Here is a 19,784-nt window from a genome sequence, read left to right as displayed (position 1 = left end):
TACAAATAAAATTGATTTAAATCATTAAATTGAAAATGTTTTATACATTTTTTTAACAAAATAATTTAATTAATAATCCTTTCATTTTAATAACTTAATTTGTATCTCCTTGTATCCTTAGCATTTTAATTTATCCAACGTCTATCCAAATTTTCATTCATCTTTTTTAAAATTTAATAATTATCTAATAAATTTGTTTTATATTTTCTGTTATATATATATATATATTATATTCCAGTTCACAACCTCATATTTCGTTTACAAAATTAGTAATATAATATTTAAATATTATTATAAAAAATCAACAATAATGAATATGATTAATCACTCTGTGTACATCTTTATATATCATATAATGACATCAAGCACGCCCAAGCATTTATAGTTTAATACAAGTTTTAATTTATATAGACAGTCTTTCGGCACACGGAATGTATCATAATATAATTTATTTATAACATATATTTCGTCATATATTAATAACACTTATTAAGTTCAAAATTGGCACAGTTTAATATTGACTCTTCGAGAAAAAGCGATTATAACACCGGGATGGAAGTATTCGACATGTACAATACATATTTTATCAGAAGTTCTACAACCGTCACAAATCCCCAATCATCATTGAAAATATCGCGCAGTAAATCAGACATACCACTTGCACATAAGTCTTTACTACTGCTCCGCTCAACCCTACACTGCTCTTGGACGAGTCCAAGTTTCCTTTAGTCACGTGCTCGTGACATCTGCCTATTTCATCCACGTTGACATCGGCCAAAGGTTGCCCGTTGACCTCCATCGGCGATATGCAGAAGTTGGTCGTGAGAAAGTCACCAGACGACGAATTCCCCAAGGGGCCTTCGATCAAAGTGTGTACCCTGCAGTCGCACGGGAAATGGTTTCCCCGGACGCTCAGCACATCCACCCCCTCTATAGTAACCACCCCTGGTCCGGGAACTTCTAACAGATGGTTACCATGCAGCCTCAACACTCTAACACTATTATTATAACCGATATTAAGCTCTTGTATAGCGTCTATCTTGTTATTATATATATTCAAATTATCCACGTACGCCAATCCGTCGAACGCAGCTATTCGAATGATACCCAAATCAGATTCTTGCAATGCCAGCGTATGTACATGGCTCATGCCTCTAAAAGTGTAAGGTCTCAAAGAAGGCAGATCCATAAAAGCCAACTTAATCATCCCCACCATGTCTAAACCAGAAAACGCATCCGGTTCTATGGATCGTATCCCAGATGGAAATCCTAGGTGCTCGACGTTTGTGAGGCCTGAAAAGGCATTCGTCATGATTTTTTGAAGCGGATTGTTGTTGAGCATGATGGACTTGAGGTAGTTCGTCCCGGCGAAGGCATATCCCTCGACCTGGACGATCTTGTTATGACCCAAATATATCGACGATAGGTTTTGGAGACCGGCGAACGCAAACTGGTTCACCGTGGTCAATGGCGTGTGTTGTATCGAGAGCTCTTTGAGTCTGGGTAGCCCTCGAAATGCAAAAGGTTTTATCGTAGATATGTTATTGCCGTCTAAGGATATCTTGCGGAGCAACTTAAGGCCGTTGAATGCGTCGCTCCTTATTGTGTGAAAATGGTTCCTTGTCAAAGACAAGTGCTCGACAGTGATTGGCAAGGAACGTAGCGGAATCTCCACCAGACCGCCAGTGTTGCACAGCACCTGTTAACAAAAAAAATACTATTTTCAATCGAACATTTTAAAAAATATTTAAATTACGCTTATGCTATGAAAGAGTTTTTTTAAGGTCCAAATAACTAATACAATAGTAATAAAACTTATTTCTGCAATCATTTTATTTAATTAACTTTAATTTTTATTTTTAAACACCCGAAAAAGGCGTTATTTATATTTATTTGTAGATTTAGAAAACATGTGTTTTTAGTAAATGAAATTATAAAATTTTAAAAGCTTTGATAAAACATTTTTTAATTACAATTATAAATAAAACACCATGCCTCATATTTATTTTAGATTATCAGTTTTTCGTATATTAGATAATTTGCTTTAGTTGTCTGATAAACATGTTCAAATTCACTTGAAAACTGTTTTTAATGAAAAAACGAATTTTTCGATCGATAAATTTTTAATGTATATAAAATTATATATACAACAAATTTAATAAGCATGTCGCTATTTTAGAGGCAGATATTACAACGTTTAAAAACATAATGAATGTAGGAAAATTAAATATGGAATGTGATATGAATATATGTATATTTATTAGAGTCTCCAATTACTCGAACCATCAACTACTCGAGTATCGAATATTAAAATTTTAAAATACTCGAGTACTCGAGTACTTTCGAGTATTTACCAAATGTACCAAAATAGCTATTATTCAAATTCGTGCATATATATATAAATAAATAAAATAATTAGTATGGTAATTTTTACAATTATTTTAACTTCATGAACATACTTTTTAAAAACAATAATGCAAAAAGTGTCTCGAATTTAATATTACTGCTAACCTTTGGTTTTATTATTCCCGTTATGGAAAAAACCCTTTCCGTTGCTGTTGATGTTGGTCTTATTGTCATTAACGCGTTGGATAAGGCATTTAATTTATATCTGTTCGCTTTTTATAGATATAAAATTTTTTGAACTCTCTTTTTATGTTCTCTTCTTTCATTCCCTTCTCTGCTTTTCTCTTATTTCCTTCGACTATTGACAAAATAGCATTTTGTAATTCTTCTTGACTAGATTTTTTTTCTTAACAACATACAATATTCTACTCCTTCTGATTAATGCGAAGAATTTAAATCTATATCCTTCGAAGATGTATTTGGGTGAATCCCTTTCACTCTAGAGCTAAACGGTTCGCAAAGAACTGACTTTACTTTAAATGCCTTTAAAACACACAATTGTTTTGATTTATATTTTAAGCTGAGGGATCAGTATAAACAATTTACAACACTTTACGCTACAACTGCATAGTCATAAAACCTAAAAAAAATTTTTTGTTGATATTTCATATTGTTCATTGCCATAAATTAGATAAGTCGGGACTGTCGAACAGAAAACACAAAAGAAATTTCTCCGTCGTACCCACTAACATAGCCGACGACCGGAACTATGCAACTGTGGAACTATGAAAAAATTATACCTGATAGTAACCGCTCTAACTCGGGACTTCGGGCATAAACGCCAAATAAAAGCAAGACGTTAACCTTTACCGGACCGAGTTAAAGTTATTTTTGTTTTTGAAATATTTCAAAATTTTTTAATTTCGAGTATTAATCGAGTAATTTTCAAAATACTCGATTATCAAGTACTTGAAAAATAGTCAAAAATACTCGAGTATCGAGTACTCGATTACTCGAATTGGAGACTCTAATATTTATATACCGTTGTTATGATGTAACTGCGATAATGATTAATGCACAGGGTTATTAAATACATAAAGTAGAGATAGAATTACATGTTGAAAAGGAAAATCAAGTATTTTTAATATTATCAGAAACATATATCATAACCGATATTGAAGAACATGAATTATATATTGATGATTTTAATATGATTAGATGCGATTCTAATTCCAGATATTCAGGAGGTATTATACTGTATATTAGAAAATATATATATTATTATACAATATTTAAAAATATAAAAGATCATACAAGACATACTGGTCCATTGCGTAAAAAAAATCATTAAAAAAAATCCATATTATAAGTAAAAACACGTATCGCTTCAAATCCTCTTAATTTCTCTCAAATGCAGATTTATAGATGATCGTAATAAAAAAAATTGTGATGTTCTAATAAACTTCAAAAATAATATGGGTCACATTTTTATTTAAAAAAACTATTCCTCAAACTTGTTTTTTTTATCCTCAAAAACTAATTAATTAATCAATTTTCTCAAAATTTTAATTTGTTTCAATTTCTCATAATTATTATCAGATAAACATATTTTTTTAACTAAATAAATTTAATTTTACGTACTGAAAAACGTTTGTGATAAAATATTTCTGAATATCTACCTGAATTTCCTGTTATATTACGACATTTTTAAATTAGTAGGGGCCAGCAAATTATCCCTAGACTGCTTGTTTTTTATGTGAATATGATCTAAATCAAGGTGTACTATTATCATCAAACTGAAGGATTTTCCAAAATTCATTAATAGCAGAATGTAGCGGCCAAAAAATGTGTTATAAAAAATCGAAATAACATCTAAATTTGTACGCCTAACACATATTGCAGAAAAAAAATGTTTATTCTAAAAACTAATTAAGGTTTCAACCATTTTTTTAATTTAGATTTAGATTTAAGAATATACTTTCAAAATACAATATTATTTTTTAATTGAAAAAATAGAGGTGGTTCTCTAAAATTTTAATTAAATAATTGTTTTCAGTCGTCCTATTTATATATGTATAACTAATGTTTTCTAGATTTAATTTGCTTATATAGAATAAAATGTTATACATATTTTTTTATGCCAATATTTTAGAATAGATCTGTTAATACCCAAAAAACCTATAAAACACGAAACTACTATTTTTTTTAAAATAACGCCAAAAACAATATAATTTGCTTTAGACTTTATTTTTTATCTAAATTCATAAATAAATAAAATTGTTGCTCATTTCTAAAAAAAATATTTAATTAAAATACTACAATTAAAACACATATTATTATATTGATAACAATGATATTAATCATGCTCTAAATAATTAATAATTCTGGAAACAACTATCAAAATAGTGTATCAGTAAATTACATTCAACAAATTGTTTTTCCGCAATTCTAAGAATATGCTACAGCAAATCGACATACGAACCTAATTAAAATTGAATTACTTTAAATCATAATCATATACATAATCTAAACCATATTTAAAATTTAAGTTCAATAATATATTATATTTTACGTTACTATTGTATCATTTGCGCTTTTATTTATATACGCATTTTTTACTTGGACTTTTTTCACATATGCATTTATCAAACTGGGATTTTTTTACGTACTTCTTTCCGTATTTACTTTACTCCGTTAACCGAATTGACTACTAGGGCACGACTAAAAAACGATTTTTCCGCCGAAATGGATCACATTTAAACCATTTTTATTTAACTTTTCTAAATGTTATTAATATGCATTTAAATTAAATCGGTTTAAATATGTGACAAATCAGGTGTCACTTTAGTTTAATTTTGTGAATCGTAGCGGTTTTTATTGAAAGCAAATAAAGACTTTTTCCATATTTTTTTATATAATACTACCCACAAATTTGTAGAAAAAACTTAAATGATTCAGACAGAACGATACTAGCTGTTCTTTATTTAATATTTCTATATTTATATATAATATAATAAATCAGTTCAAATCTTCGCCTATGCTGATGACATTGACATATACACAAAACACCTTCAGGGGCATTAAATTTTGAGCTACAAAAATTGGGCTTAAGAATAACGAAGGAAAAATAAAATTTAAAAAATACGCATGGGTAAAATTTAAACCGATTTAGAACTATTTTTTTTTTCGATAATCCAAAAAGGTATTTTTTATTTATTTATTTTATAGCAGCAACAGCTGTTATTTACAATTGTCTCGCAAATATTATTAACAGCCGAAGGGGTCTTAATTTTTGTGTTAAAACAATTTTGAGCTAAGCTTAAAATTTCAACGAACAATTAAAGAGAAATTATATAAGCTAAGAAACCAGACTTTGATGTCATATTTAAATATATGTCGGATTGTCTTTGAATCGTACTCGCACATTCATAATTTAATTTCATGATTTTTATGATTTTTGTAAAAATGTGACACCTGCAGTAATATAGATATATGAGTTCCATTTCATTTCATAAAACATAAAACTTTGGTATATCTAAGTTGATTATTTTTACATCGGAGTTGGTAAATATTTTTAAAATATTAAAAATGTTTGCAGTTTCTATAATTTCTACTGATGGTGTAGACAGGCAATAAATTTAAAGCTTGAACTTATTTTTATGAGAAAAAAACTTGTGATTTATAACGGAATATTATCATCAATATAAAATTATCTATAGTAAAATATCACTGATATTTTCTCGTCCCAGTTTTTAAAACCTGGATTAATCCTGAGTCGGATTATAAAAATTAGAAAATTTCTCAGCAAAGACCCACTAGTTACAACCCAATGCCACTCTTCTTCGGTATTGATTTTCTAATGTGAAGTTGAACGGATCGCTCTGTATTATATTTTCTCATTACGTTCATTCTGTCCAGCAACTTTATCGCAACACCTTGTTCGCTCTTACGTGTATAAAACTCGAGTGAAATGAAAGTTTCAGCACAACGAGATTATGTAATTTAAAAAAAGGATAATGAATTCAGGAGCAAATAAAGGTCTTTATGCCGCCGTTGTACGTCATTAGCACGAACGTCAACGGCGCGCTTTACGTACGAAACGAAGCGAGGGGGTGTTTGCTTTATATCCGCGAAAGTCTATTTTGCATTTTTCTGGTCATAATTCGGTGTTTTGCCCCCTTGAAAAAATAATATTCTTCGGTCGTTTGCATAAATGCGGCGCCAGAAAGTGGTGGACTTAAATTATACATTAAGCCGCGCGGAATTTCATCCCCCGGTCTAATGGAATTACACTGACGTTTATTTTTTTTTATTATTTTTTTTTTTTTTTGAGAAAACAAGGTTAATTGAGGGTTGTGGGCTTATAACGATTACAGATCCGTATCGGCAGTGCACGTATGCGGGAAGGGTAATCAGTCATTGTTGACAAACAGCGGATAAAGTTTTGCGCGGAGACAAGAGGAGCCTCCTCGTATATCAAATTTGAACGTAATCAGATTTATGTGTATATACACGAGGGTCCCGCGGGGATTCCCATCCCACGTAACACTGTATGTAACAATGGTCGGTGCCCGCTTCAACGTCTTGCCCCTGACAGCCATGACGTGCCACAATTGGGCTTTTGACGATGAGCACCGTACAATACAGATGCTGTCATTGGCGCCGTTGTTGTTTACAACTTACGACCTTTTGACGTTTTAAATGATTGATATGATATTTATATTGCCTATTTGTCTGCTCTCTTATTCACATTACCTGTTTCAAGATCATCCATAATCGTTGCGTTGTAATTAGTTAGTAATGGTATATTACACCTGTCGCCAATTGGTGGTCCGCGAAAAAACTTTGTGGTCCGCATGAAAATCTGGACCTAATTTTTATTTTTTACGGTTTATTCATAATAAAACCAAAATTATATTCTATGAAATCAGATGTGTTATGTATTATTTTCATAGCTTTGTTTTGAATGAATTGCAATTTATAAGAAATAGTATAACTGGTGTTACTCCACACTAGACAGGTATATGTTAAAATGGGTCTTTTTAATTGATTATAGATTAAAATTTTATTTTTAATAGTTTACGCGCTCTTTCTATTAAATATACTTCTAAGGGCCGCAATGGCAGCAAGATCTTTAGCGCGATGTTTCAAAATATGCTTATTAAATTTAAGTTTGGAGTCCAGATATTTTACGTTATTGTCTTTTTTTTTGTTTGACTACGTTTCGAGAAAATAATTACTCCTGTTTTAATTCGGTTGATTTTAATTTTCCACCTCGCAGAATATTTATTTAATATTTCAAAAGATTTTTGTAATTTATTCGCGATTTAAATGTTATTTAATCTATCTATACCGGTCTTTTATATTTTTCAATTTTTTAATAACATTTAAAATTTTCAGTGAGCTAATTTTTTGGATTAAATCCTTATTTACCACGAATACTTCTATTTTTCATATTGATCAATTTACTTTGTTTTTAGTTTTAAGCTCGACAATACTCTTGAAACCCTTCCAATCAGCATTGTTAAAAGCAAAGACAATTTTATGAATAACCTTAGCCTGACCATCCAGTGACCAATAACACACATATCTTAACTAGGCTTTCTAGCTCTTAATACAATAAACAAATAAACGACTACTGCATGTTTTTTGATCAACTATCAGACCCAGAATATAAGAAATGTGTAAAAACATACAACCTCAGGTTTTCCTTTAAAATATAATATAAATTATTTGTAATAAATACTGTTATTATTCTTCATACATTAATACATTTTTTATTTACTAATAATATATCATTAGTAAATTTGCGCCTATATTTATTGAAAGGACACAAAATAAAACCTTAATTTATAACTGCCGTATTAATAAATAACATTAAGAGCAGAGAGCACAGGTTAGACCCTTGAGAAATTCTTAAAGGTGATTTTAATCAAAATCAAATTATTTGATTGAGATCAAATTTAAACTGAAAGTTTAGGAGTTTATTTTTATTTTATGAATATAATAGCTCATGGTGAATTATTTAAAGCAAAGTTAAATTAATACTATGTATTTTGATAGCAGTAATGGTAAAATATAAATATTTATAGTGCTAAAATAATTGTAAAACTCTTATCACACAAATTATGCATTGATTTTAAATTTACTGTATAAGTTTTTTTCTAGCATGTGTAATTATTTTTTGATCGATTTATTAAATAACATAATATATAGTTCAGCATGCTATAGATAAAATCTAATACACAGTATTAAATTTAAATGATTGATGAATAAATTGAGAAAATTTTAAAATTCCCAAAAAAATATATTATTTCATTAGCAATTAACTTGCTACGTAATTTATCGTATATTTTTTTAATTGCATAAATAGAACATAATAAATTAATTTAAAGTAAATAATGTATCCAAATGATTCTAGTCAAATAAAAAAATCGATTTATAAACCGCTACAAAATAAATTGTTTGCTGTAATTTCATAAAATATTATTAAACCCTTATTGCCTCAAAGCTTTTATTGCCTTATTTATATTACATATAAACTATTTTTTAATCAACAATTTTATTGGCATGATACATAGCAAATATACATGTAACAAAACTTTAATAATATTATAATTCACTATTAAATAAAAATATTCGTAAATAAATTGAGCAAAGTACCACAAAAAAATAATTTTAATTTTATTAGCAACTAACTTCAGACATAATATATGAATCAATGTTTTTAATACATAATTAGTCCATAGTTAATTAATTTTGCTAATAATAATAATAGAAACACTTATTATTAAATTTAGATGATTAATAAGTAAATTAAACAATGTGTTTTTAAAAATTAAGTTAAAAATTTTTTTTTTCATTAGCAACTAACTTAATGCATAATTAACTAATCAACTTTTATATTACATGAATAAGGATCTGCACAATGTGTTATAATTTAAAAGTCATTCTAAAAAACAAAAAATCAAAATAAGAGAGACCCTACCACCAAACAGTTGCATAATAAATATAAATATTGGACTAACCGCCAAATAGCACAGTCGTTTCGAGATGTTAATCACTGATAAATACCACTGAAAAACTACTCTTTGCTTGAATTGAGTGGACGCTAAACAATACGTTCCACTTTGCGCATAATACTATTGTTATTCTACCCTTCTGTTAGCAATCGCCGAAGTGGTTATCTAGACCGTTTTTTTAAGACTCATTTTAACAAATTTTGTGGGTTCAATTCGCAAACAATATCGAAAACCTTTGTTTTTATGAACATTAGTGAATTTAATGAGCGTATATGTGGTACAGAAATCACAGTCAGTAAAGCATTTTAGCAATATTCATAAATAAGAAAGAGGTGACAATATTAAGGATACACACCTTAAAGCCTGGCTTTGAAAATCGTTTTCAATTTCTTTAGCCTTGTATTTTTACTTTCATTATGCCTTTCGGATAAAAACAAAAACAAAGGAAAGCGAGTGAAAATACAACTTGTTTTTGCGCACATATTTCATAAACAAAATTCTATGCGAAATTAAATTAAATTCGCGCAAAATTAAAGGCCCGGTAAGAATGTTTTAACGAGTTGGGTTTGTTTGACACGTCGTTCGTTCGTGTTTTTTGCAGTTGAACACCTTAATTAGCAGTAAGATAATTTAAGGACGGCTTTGACACTTGAAGGAAATTTTCGTTTAATTACGAGTTTGCCAGCTTCCAACCTTTCCTGTGCCTCCCAGTTCGTTGTTGTATCAGAACACCAGTGTTGTTAGTATTGCGAGCGTTTTTGACGTGCATGGTTAAATGGATTTAATGATTCATATGCCCGTTGCCAATGGTTGTATAGTTATATGGTTGTTAATAACCGGAAGCTCAATTATACGAAAACTAAGTTACAGGTAACCTGATAATACGTACGCTCAATTATGGGAAACTTTAGCAGTTAACTTGTTTAGAGCGTACACACAATATATGTATAATTTACATATATAGAAGGGACTGGAAGCACACTTATCTATAATAATTTAAATTAATCTAAAATATAGCACTTTATGGCAAAATATTATTATATTGACATATATATTATCAACAGGCTTATTTCATTTTAATTTATAAAATAAATACAAGTCCAATAAATTGAAATTATTAATTTAATTTAATTGCTTTGTATTTAACGACATCCTTATATAAAATACATTAATACATTTTCTTCCAGAAAAGTGATTTAAGCAGATCTGTTATTGTTCCCAAAATTAAACTTTTAATGAAAATCAAATTTTGTGATTATATAAAATCGATCAAATTATCCGTATTATAAGAGCTGAAGGTAATTTTGGGGAAAATGGTTTTCCAACAACTTTTGGTCGCTTTATAGTAGTACTGTGTGCCTTTGTATAGAGATAAGAAAATATGTATATTTAAGTATGACTAAAATACATAATAATTTACATAATATGTTTCATTATAAGTCAGAATATTATGAAAGTAATTCTGTTTTTCATGCATGATGAATAGACTTAAATTATATTTATCCATTAAAGTAAAAACAATGTATTTTCATCAATGTACCATTTTATTTTGATACAAAAAAATATATAACTCCAAAAAGGTATATCATAAAAAATTTTAAATATCTATATCTCGTTAAAGAAAATATAATCAAAAGCCAATTTTTACTTGGAGATGTAATTTCTTAACTTTAGAGACTAGCCTAGGTAGATTATTTTATTTTTAGCATATTGTTAAAAGATTTCAATTGAAAGTAGGTACATATATTTTTAATCATATTATGTACAAAAAATATAATCAGATTTATTTATTATCATATTATGATCTAGAAATAATATGAAGAAGCAAAAATATTAAATATGAACTCATCAAAGTTTAATTTAGTATTGCATTGCACAATTTTATGTATTAAACTCTAATGAGTTACATAGCAAAAAATGCTTCTAGAATATATGTACATATAGTATATAAATGCTTATTTAATAATGAATGACAATGTTTCTAAGCCAATGTATTCTAAATCACTATAGTCACTTTATAGTCCATTAGCTTCAAACAATACGTCTCATATATTAAATATAAATATAACATAAAAACAGTAAAATTAAGTGGTATTTGAATACTTTTTATTAAAATATAAATATATTGTCTTAGCACCATTATAATGAGCATTTATTTTGTTAGAACACGGTTTGTTGTTATTATTATTTAGTTTGTTGTGCAAAAATTGAAAAATGATTTCCAATGATTCGCCTCGAGGCTCCAGATGTTTCCGAAATCGAGCTGAAATAGTGTATGGCGAAGAGAGAAGCGGCAACTTTTGCGATCTTTGCTGCTCTGAAGTTGACCTCTTGGTTACAGGCCAAGTTAGAGGGTTCTTAAAAAACTGATGTCTTGAACTAAGTGAATGTTCAAGTGTGAATCCCAGTAGAAAAAGTTCAAGTGTTTGCTAGTTACCCACGTTCTCGTATTTATATCCATAGGGGATATCTCTCTAAGGAATTTTCTTGTACGCTTTTTTAATGGGACGATCAATTACAAGATTGTGGCGATTTTTTTTTCAGGTTAGAAACGGCTGTTTTAATGGCAATGCCAAATGCACACGTTAAATTTTCTTAAGGCGACTAATTTTTATTCTATCTGAGTTATAATCAGTACTTTGCGACTGTAGCTATTAAAAGTTTTCTCACTGTGATGTCTTTTTTTAACGGATAAATCCATTTTTCTCAGAAGATTGAAACGCGTTCTGACTCGTTTTTTTATGATTTATTTTTATGAGTTAATTGTGAAAACAATAGTGGTTCGATTGCTGTACCCTTCCGTTTACTGTTTCCGTAGGAAATATTCAAAATTAAAAAACAATTTTTCACAAGATATGTTGTATGACTAACTGTATAAATTACAATTGACAAGCCATTTAAACATTTATTAGTCAAAAAATAGAATACAAAGATCAATAACTGCTGCAATTTTAAAAATATATAGTATTTAAAATATGCTAAATTCACAGCTGCATTCAAAGCAGGTAGTGAGAAAAGAGACAGGGATTTCTGATTCACTTGGGAACACTCCAAAAACTTAATGAGTTGCTTATATTTAATTTTGACTTCTTCTAACATATGTCAGTTAACCAAGCTTTAAGAATGTAAGGATCAATAACTTAAAAATGTCTAATATATTTGAGGCGAAGATTTTTTTCACCGCATTAATAAAACATAAATTTTATGTAAATGCTATTAAATATACGATGTTGTACTTTTTCAGGGTAAATATAATAAATTGAAATGTGACCAGTTAACATGCATTAGTTTTTGTAGTTAAAATAAAACTTATATCTCATAAAAATAATAATAAATTAATAATGTAATAATTATGTACTCGTATTTTTTATTAAATATTTCACTATTTTTTGCATTTATTTATATTTTAATTATTAACTATAAAATAATTTTGATGCATAAATATTACTCCAAATTTTTTTAATTGAAATCTGTAAAAAGATTTTGCATAATCAAAAATATAAATACATACTGTATTTTACATATATTTTTTCATGTCTAAATTTCTTATAAAACAAATTTTTGATTTGGTAAAACGCCAAATCAAAAATTTGCATTTCTTCAAAAATTTACAGAATTTTTTGTAAAAAATATTTTGTATGTTTTACCGTCGCTATATTTTTGCATAAAAAATGGCAAGTCCGTGCCAGATGTTTTAAATGTGCATGCTTTTTTTTAGTATTTGAATAACAAAAACTTGTTTACGATTTTCTCAACTACTCTAATCGGTAAAGATACGTTTATAGGGGAATGATGTGTATAAATACTGTACAAGTTATAATATAAATTGTATAGTTAATTAAATTCATCATCAAAAAGTAGTTAATATTCAATATTAAAAGTGATATTATTGTTGATAATTAGTTAGGTACACTTCCTAACACTACATTAAAAAAAATATCACGAAGGATAATAAATATATTAAGTAAAGTATAATACTGTACCGGAAAGAGGGATTTACTAACGGAAAAGGTAAGGAAAGAAAAAACTAGAAGAGAAACTAGGTTTATTTTGTACATATGAAGTAATTTATTAAATAAATTAAATTACTTATTATGTACAAAATAATTAATATAATAGAATTAAGTTTATATATGTGGGGTATTTAATATTTTAGCATGAAGCCTAAATATATTATAATAATTTGTATAATCTAAACAATTTTTTTATGAATATAATATCTCTTTCGCTATAACCCTCGTACATGAAAATATACGTTCTTTTACTTTATATGAATGATTTAAAGTTTTCCATGTTGGATATTATTGCTTGTCAGCCCATATCACATGTTGCAAAGTACGCGAAAAAAATATTACGCGCGCATATTATATTTTGCGAATATTTATAACGTTGATAATACGGCCCTGCCTTAGAAAATAAGGCCATCCTTGTCTAATATAGCCTGCTTTCTCAATATTTCCCGGCCTGAGCAACAAATCTCATTCTGATATTTGTACGCAATATTTTCCCTTTGCGAACACCTGAGCTTCGTTCTAAATTTTTCGCAATATCCTATTTTCTCACCAAGCTGTTGCAGCCCAATATTTTCAGAAATCACCCGCCGCTATTTTTAAATGTATCAAACGAATTCAACCAACAAAAGGCAAACACATTCATCAAGGATATGTGTTTAATTATTAAAAGCCCGCCGCTAATAGCAACGAACGCTACATGTAAACTCCCCTGGGTTAGCGATACATAAAGACGTTAGCAATTTTGTTTCTGGCCAAAGTGGTTTGTATTGTAAATTTATAAACGATAAAAAATGCACGTATAATTCTGAGAATCTCATAATTTGACATCATAAGAATATATGTATGAGGTATATATAACCCTTAAGTATGTGAGTGATCCTTATGTTCTTAAACAAGCACGAAAAAAAATTAGCTAGATATATAGGATAGAAAATTGAAAACATCAAAATGTTTGCAGTTATTTAATGAACTATTTTTTTATGGTTCAATGTTGAGGTTTCCATGAAACCAAACAAATTTTCAGAAACTATATTACATGTGTATGCTTTCCGCCAATCTAGATCTACTGTCACCTTTAACTTTTTGGACTTTGGTGTGCTAGTGGACGTTATATACACAGATTTCTAAAATACATATAATAAAGTCAATCACGATTTACTTGTAAAAAAAATGAACAAATTTCGGATTTTCTGATGGTCTCACAAAATAAATTACTTGACCTTTAGATATCAGTTTGTCAAGGATGAAAACAAACTTTTAGAACAATACATCTTGCTGTTTCCATTGCTGTTTCGATTGCTCATTAATTGCTTAAATTATTTATTATATGCAGATGACTCGAAAATTTTCAAAAGAGTACAGTCGATTATAATTTTTTAGACTTGCAGAAGAATCTCAATTATTTATGGATGTGGGCTTTCGATAACCTATTACTTTTAGTGTCTTAAAATGTCACACAATTATCTTATTAAGCTCATCGATGCCGGCGGTATACTTCCACCTATAGCTTTTTTTTAAAAAAAAGTTAAATTAGAGAACGTTTAATTTATTTTTTTGCTTCTCTACATGCATTTTTTTGCTGTTATTACTTTTTTATGAGATTTAAAAAAATGTTTTCAATATTTTTGTTTTAAAGTTTCACATTTTAAAAAACTCAGGTTTCGCTTAAGCGTAAGATATTTTATAAATATACTTTCTGTATTGATAAAACAGTTATCAATTAATCTAAACTAAACATTATTTTTTTAAATTGTGTTTTCATTACAAATATTTTTAAATTCGTACCAAATTTATGAGTTTAAAATTAACGTTGTTTTTCGGTAGTTCATTTTAATGCTGATTCATAAAATAAATATTTATTATTTTATTAAATGTTGATACATTAAAACGAAATATATACAACAGAATTAAATAAACAAAAATAAAACCAAACGCTGCTTTTTAACAAATGTGCCTAAAATTCGGTACAATGTAATCAAACCAGCGATCAAAACGGACATTTTGCCGAATGGAACTACAAACGTCCGCTTAACGGAAAACGCGGGCATTCTATGAAATTTATTCAAATTGCAACTGAACGGTCATTTAATTTGGAGCACGGCACTCGCTTGATTAAATCAGCGCGAACTAATTAGAATTTATGGCGTTTTATGGCAATTTTTCATTGAGTCATAAACCGCGACTACCACCGCAGCCGACAACCTCAACCCAAAATGTAACGTTGAAAATCGTAGGCAGCCTTAGCGGAAAACCTATAAATTCGATATTCAAATCGGCTGTGTCGGCCTGAAATTCAATCGAGACCATTAATGGGCGAATTACCTTGATATTAATGTTTTCCGGGTTGTATTTAATATTAATATTAAAATAATTTATTTTCTTGGTATTGTTATACTACTAAAACGCTTAGATAAAAATTTGCTTAAAAATATAAGATTAGTAACGAATATCTACATGTTATATCTGAAATATTTAATGAAAACATAATAAAACACATTAAAAGAAATGCGCTTTATCATTTTTCTTACAACTAATCGTTTGATTTTTAAAATCGACATTTTACAAAAGTAACAAAAAACAGTACACAGTATTTAAGTAACATGCAAATTTAGATTTGTTATTTCATGACAGTTTTTAATAGATTTTAAAATCTTCTGTTTAGCGACTATTGTTTCAATTAAAAATTCTGTTTCATCTTAATCTGCAATTTAAGCCACAACTTCATATATTTAGATATTTATTTTATTTTTTACTATTTAATGATTGTCATACTAATATTATTATTTTCATTAAAATTTTCTTATTAAAATCTTTTTCCGGCAAGGGCTTCTACGTTGTGGTCCTCACTGAGCAATACTGTTAATATTATACAATAAATTTTATTACAAAGAGAAGATGATATTTATTTTTATTTGAGTGCATATAAAACATATGCATATCAGCTTACGTGCTGATATGCATAAAACATATGCATATCAGCACGTATGGTGAGATACTTTTCCTTTCGCTCGCTCGCTCGCTCGAGAGTAAATGAGAGATACGGGCATGTGGAACGCATGCCCTTATTTCTCACTCACTCTCGTCCCTTCACACGCGAGCGAGCGAAAGGGTAAGTATCTCACGGTACGCGCCTGATATATATATGTAGACTATAGATATTATTTGCATGTTTGAGAGTAACGATTGCTAGTACAATTTCTACTGTATTTTTTTATTGGAATCCTGTTTTTCCTATTTATTTATATTTTAATTGTCACAATTATATATACATATAATATACTAGTCGATTTTTATTGTTTAGCGGTTTCGTTATCTAGACGTTAAAAAAAGTAAAAACGTCTAATAGAAGATGCCCTTGAAAATGCAGCATTATTAAGTATTCTGTTTTGATTGAATAGGGTGGATAATATCATTTAGTTTAAACTGAAATAAATTTAATTTTTTTACTACGTTTTTCCTGATTAATTATACGTTTAAAAATTTTACATAATGATGCTATATTCAATAGAGTTTAAAATTCTGATAACTCACGATTTTTTTATAAATAAGTTAATTTTAATCAAAACATATTGTACAAAAAATAAAGGTTTAAAATTAAATTTGAGGAAAATATCTAATTGTAAAATTTATTAGGTACATACATATATATATTATATATTGAACTTCATTGTAATATTTTTTAATTTGTACTGAGTTTAACTACAGTAAATTGCGTTATATTTTAGTTTTTTCAAATTTCAGTTTTTTTTAAGGCCCTGAGTATACTTAAGCCGGCCCTGCTAAGAAAGAATTTCTCGAAAAATCATAAAATTTCTCGAGAATTTTTTTATTTCATGAAATGAAATTTGTAGGAATATTTTTGCAAGGTTTACAACCACTGCCTTTTTTATAACGCTGCATAAATAAAAGCGAGTTCATCTAAGAAGGTTTTAATTTGGGTCTGGGAATGACAAAAAAATGCTTACAAATTTTTAACACTTGCATTCACTTTATTTTGCTTGATTTTTCGCTAACCAGCCGTCGGCTTTATCTTTGCTTTGGTGATCTAAGAACCTGCTCCGACAAGAAGAAATTACGTATAAAATTTGGCAGAATGCAAAACGATTTAAGGCTATTTTTCTTTTTCGATAATCTAAAACGGTTTTTTTATATTGTTTTTGTAAAGTAGCAACAGCTCTTATTGACATTTGTCTCGTGATTAATATTGACAGCCGAAGGGGACATAATTTTTTTGTTAAAACAGCTGCATAATTGCAATTCTAAGCTAAGCTAGAATTTTCAACGGATAATTAAAAATGAATGATATAATTTAAGAAATTACAAATTTAAATAAATTTTTCACTGTTGCGACAACTAGAGAAAGAAATTTATTTCAGTCTTAAGATAACCAACATCTTACGGATTAATAGAGAAAGAACTCAAAATATTGAAATCAACGGGCAAGAGAACAAATAATTCACAGTGCCTATTTGAAGCCTTGTTATCGAAAAAACCAACATCAACACAAAACAAGAGAAATTTTTCCACGCCCGAAATTTTTTTAACAAAAAATATAATGAGGTTGCTTGATTCTACATTATATTACATGTTTTTTTTAAAAGATTATTTTAAGAAGAATAGGTAATAATGTATCTGTAATACAACTTCAGAGATATCCATCAAGCAAATGTTACTTTTTAAAAGCGTATATTTATTTCGTTGTTTCTCTAAGAAGCGATTGACTGGATGATTGTTGAACAAGCTTTGCAGCAAGTCACAGGCAGACTCCATAAGACTCCGGTAGACACTCGACCCGTCCGCCCGTGGACAACATTCTGTGGCGCTCACATTCTAAGAAGAACTTCATCATACAAGCACCGTGGCAGAGAGAGATCAACCTCCGAAATACCGTTGCTGCCACGCCACCTACAAGACCTTTTAAGATCTTCCACCGACAACATCTCTGCGCCAGCTTTTCCACCACCGCTCGGAGAAAACGATACTCGCCTATCATAGTAGCCGCAATATATGTAATATAATCTAATAATAAAATTCTCACCAGTTTTCACCTGCGTCTTACTGGCTGCAAAGTTACACCCCTTAGGGTTACCAAACCTCAAACATTCACAAAAATTTCTCAAAAAATGAAAACCTTCAAAAAATCAGAATTATAATATTTGATGGTAAAAGTATTGCAACCATGAAACCATCGTTTTTTTAATATGTTTTGAACCCATCTTTGAAGATATCTTTATCCATCCATGCTCCTTTTTGGTTATTATTATTAACAGAAAGATTTTTTATTTCAGTCCCTTTAAATGATCTAGGTTGTTTTGCTTTTCTAACCACCATAAGTATATATTTTTTAGTTCTAGCTGCATTTTTACAGCACGTGACTATAATATGTTTCTTAAACAATATAATGAAATTAATTAAAAATAAATTATTTCAAGAACGGATAATCCGCACCCAGATATTTGAGAGTACGTTTTAGTTAGATTTTCTATATTTATCTCCTTGTTATTTTCTTGAGCAAAATATTGAGTAATTCATTCACGTACATTTTAGCTATTTTGTAATTTTAAAAACAGTGAATCTTGCGAGCAGAGTGATAAATGTTTTTTTTAGTTTATCAAAGATTGCGCGTTCATCGGTCGATGCGGTTGCAATGGCTGCATTTTAAATTGTCGTTTAAATAAAAGCTTTGTTAAATTATATAATATGAATTCTGAAATTCGCCACCACATATACCAACAAACCATATTAATATTTATGATATGTACTTAGCGTGAAAGCTCACCTGCGATTGTGACAAACAAATGCACTCCGTGGGGCAAGTGACTGTGGACGTGGTGAAGAAATTATCAGAGAGTGTGACAGTTATCCAGCTCAGCCCCATCAATAACTGCCACATTGCGTGGTACGCCACTGGAACAAATAACAACAACGTTGTAAAAATTTAATAACACCCAATAAAGGTACGAGTGCGTCGCTCGCGTCCACCTAGTTAGGTACTATGGCGTGACGGCTCATTGTTAATTATATGCGCAAGCGATACGACAAAACTTTCGGAGCAAAACTCCATGACATGTTAACGATGAGTTTCAAAACATCCAAATATAATATACATTTTGAAATACACAGTTTTATATATAAATCAAATTATTTAAATACAGATTTTAACGAAATCACTTAATTTATACTAATATTTTTTTGCATGTTTTTCAAATCGATATTGTAATTATATTTTTAACCTATAAAGATGGGTAATATTTGTATTTGTATACGTATAGTATTGCTAACATTTTTTAGGCCATTTAAAAAACCCCAAACACGCGTCACGAATCGCAAAAACGGAAGCATTGCTTCAATATTCATCCACTGTAGAATCGAACATGTCCACGAGACCAAAACGGCTCGGAAT

General features: G+C 29.0%; 1 protein-coding gene across 1 annotated transcript; it reads right to left on the bottom strand.

Moving 5' to 3' along the window:
* Nucleotides 1–520: 520 nt before the first annotated feature.
* Nucleotides 521–19,517, bottom strand: LOC148229394 (uncharacterized). Its single transcript, XM_088197259.1, has 2 exons — nt 19,161–19,517; nt 521–1,699 (listed from the first exon to the last, which is right to left on the bottom strand). The coding sequence occupies exons 1-2, from the start codon at nt 19,272–19,274 to the stop codon at nt 605–607; spliced, it is 1,209 nt and encodes a 402-aa protein (XP_088053385.1). The 5' UTR covers nt 19,275–19,517; the 3' UTR covers nt 521–604.
* Nucleotides 19,518–19,784: the final 267 nt, after the last annotated feature.

Source organism: Plectrocnemia conspersa, unplaced genomic scaffold, assembly GCF_051122295.1.
Source record: "Plectrocnemia conspersa isolate PC_06_02 unplaced genomic scaffold, ASM5112229v1 ptg000011l, whole genome shotgun sequence".
Classification (NCBI taxonomy): Eukaryota; Metazoa; Arthropoda; class Insecta; order Trichoptera; family Polycentropodidae; genus Plectrocnemia; species Plectrocnemia conspersa.
This window is presented reverse-complemented; position numbering and strand designations above follow the sequence as displayed.

What these genes read in the sequence shown, in the direction of transcription:
- LOC148229394 (XM_088197259.1), bottom strand. Translation starts at nt 19,274, where the DNA reads ATGTGGCAGTTATTGATGGGGCTGAGCTGGATAACTGTCACACTCTCT. An exon ending in TTTGTTTGTCACAATCGCAG is followed by an intron (nt 1,700 to 19,160) that starts GTGAGCTTTCAC and finishes TTTTGTTAACAG; the next exon opens with GTGCTGTGCAACACTGGCGG.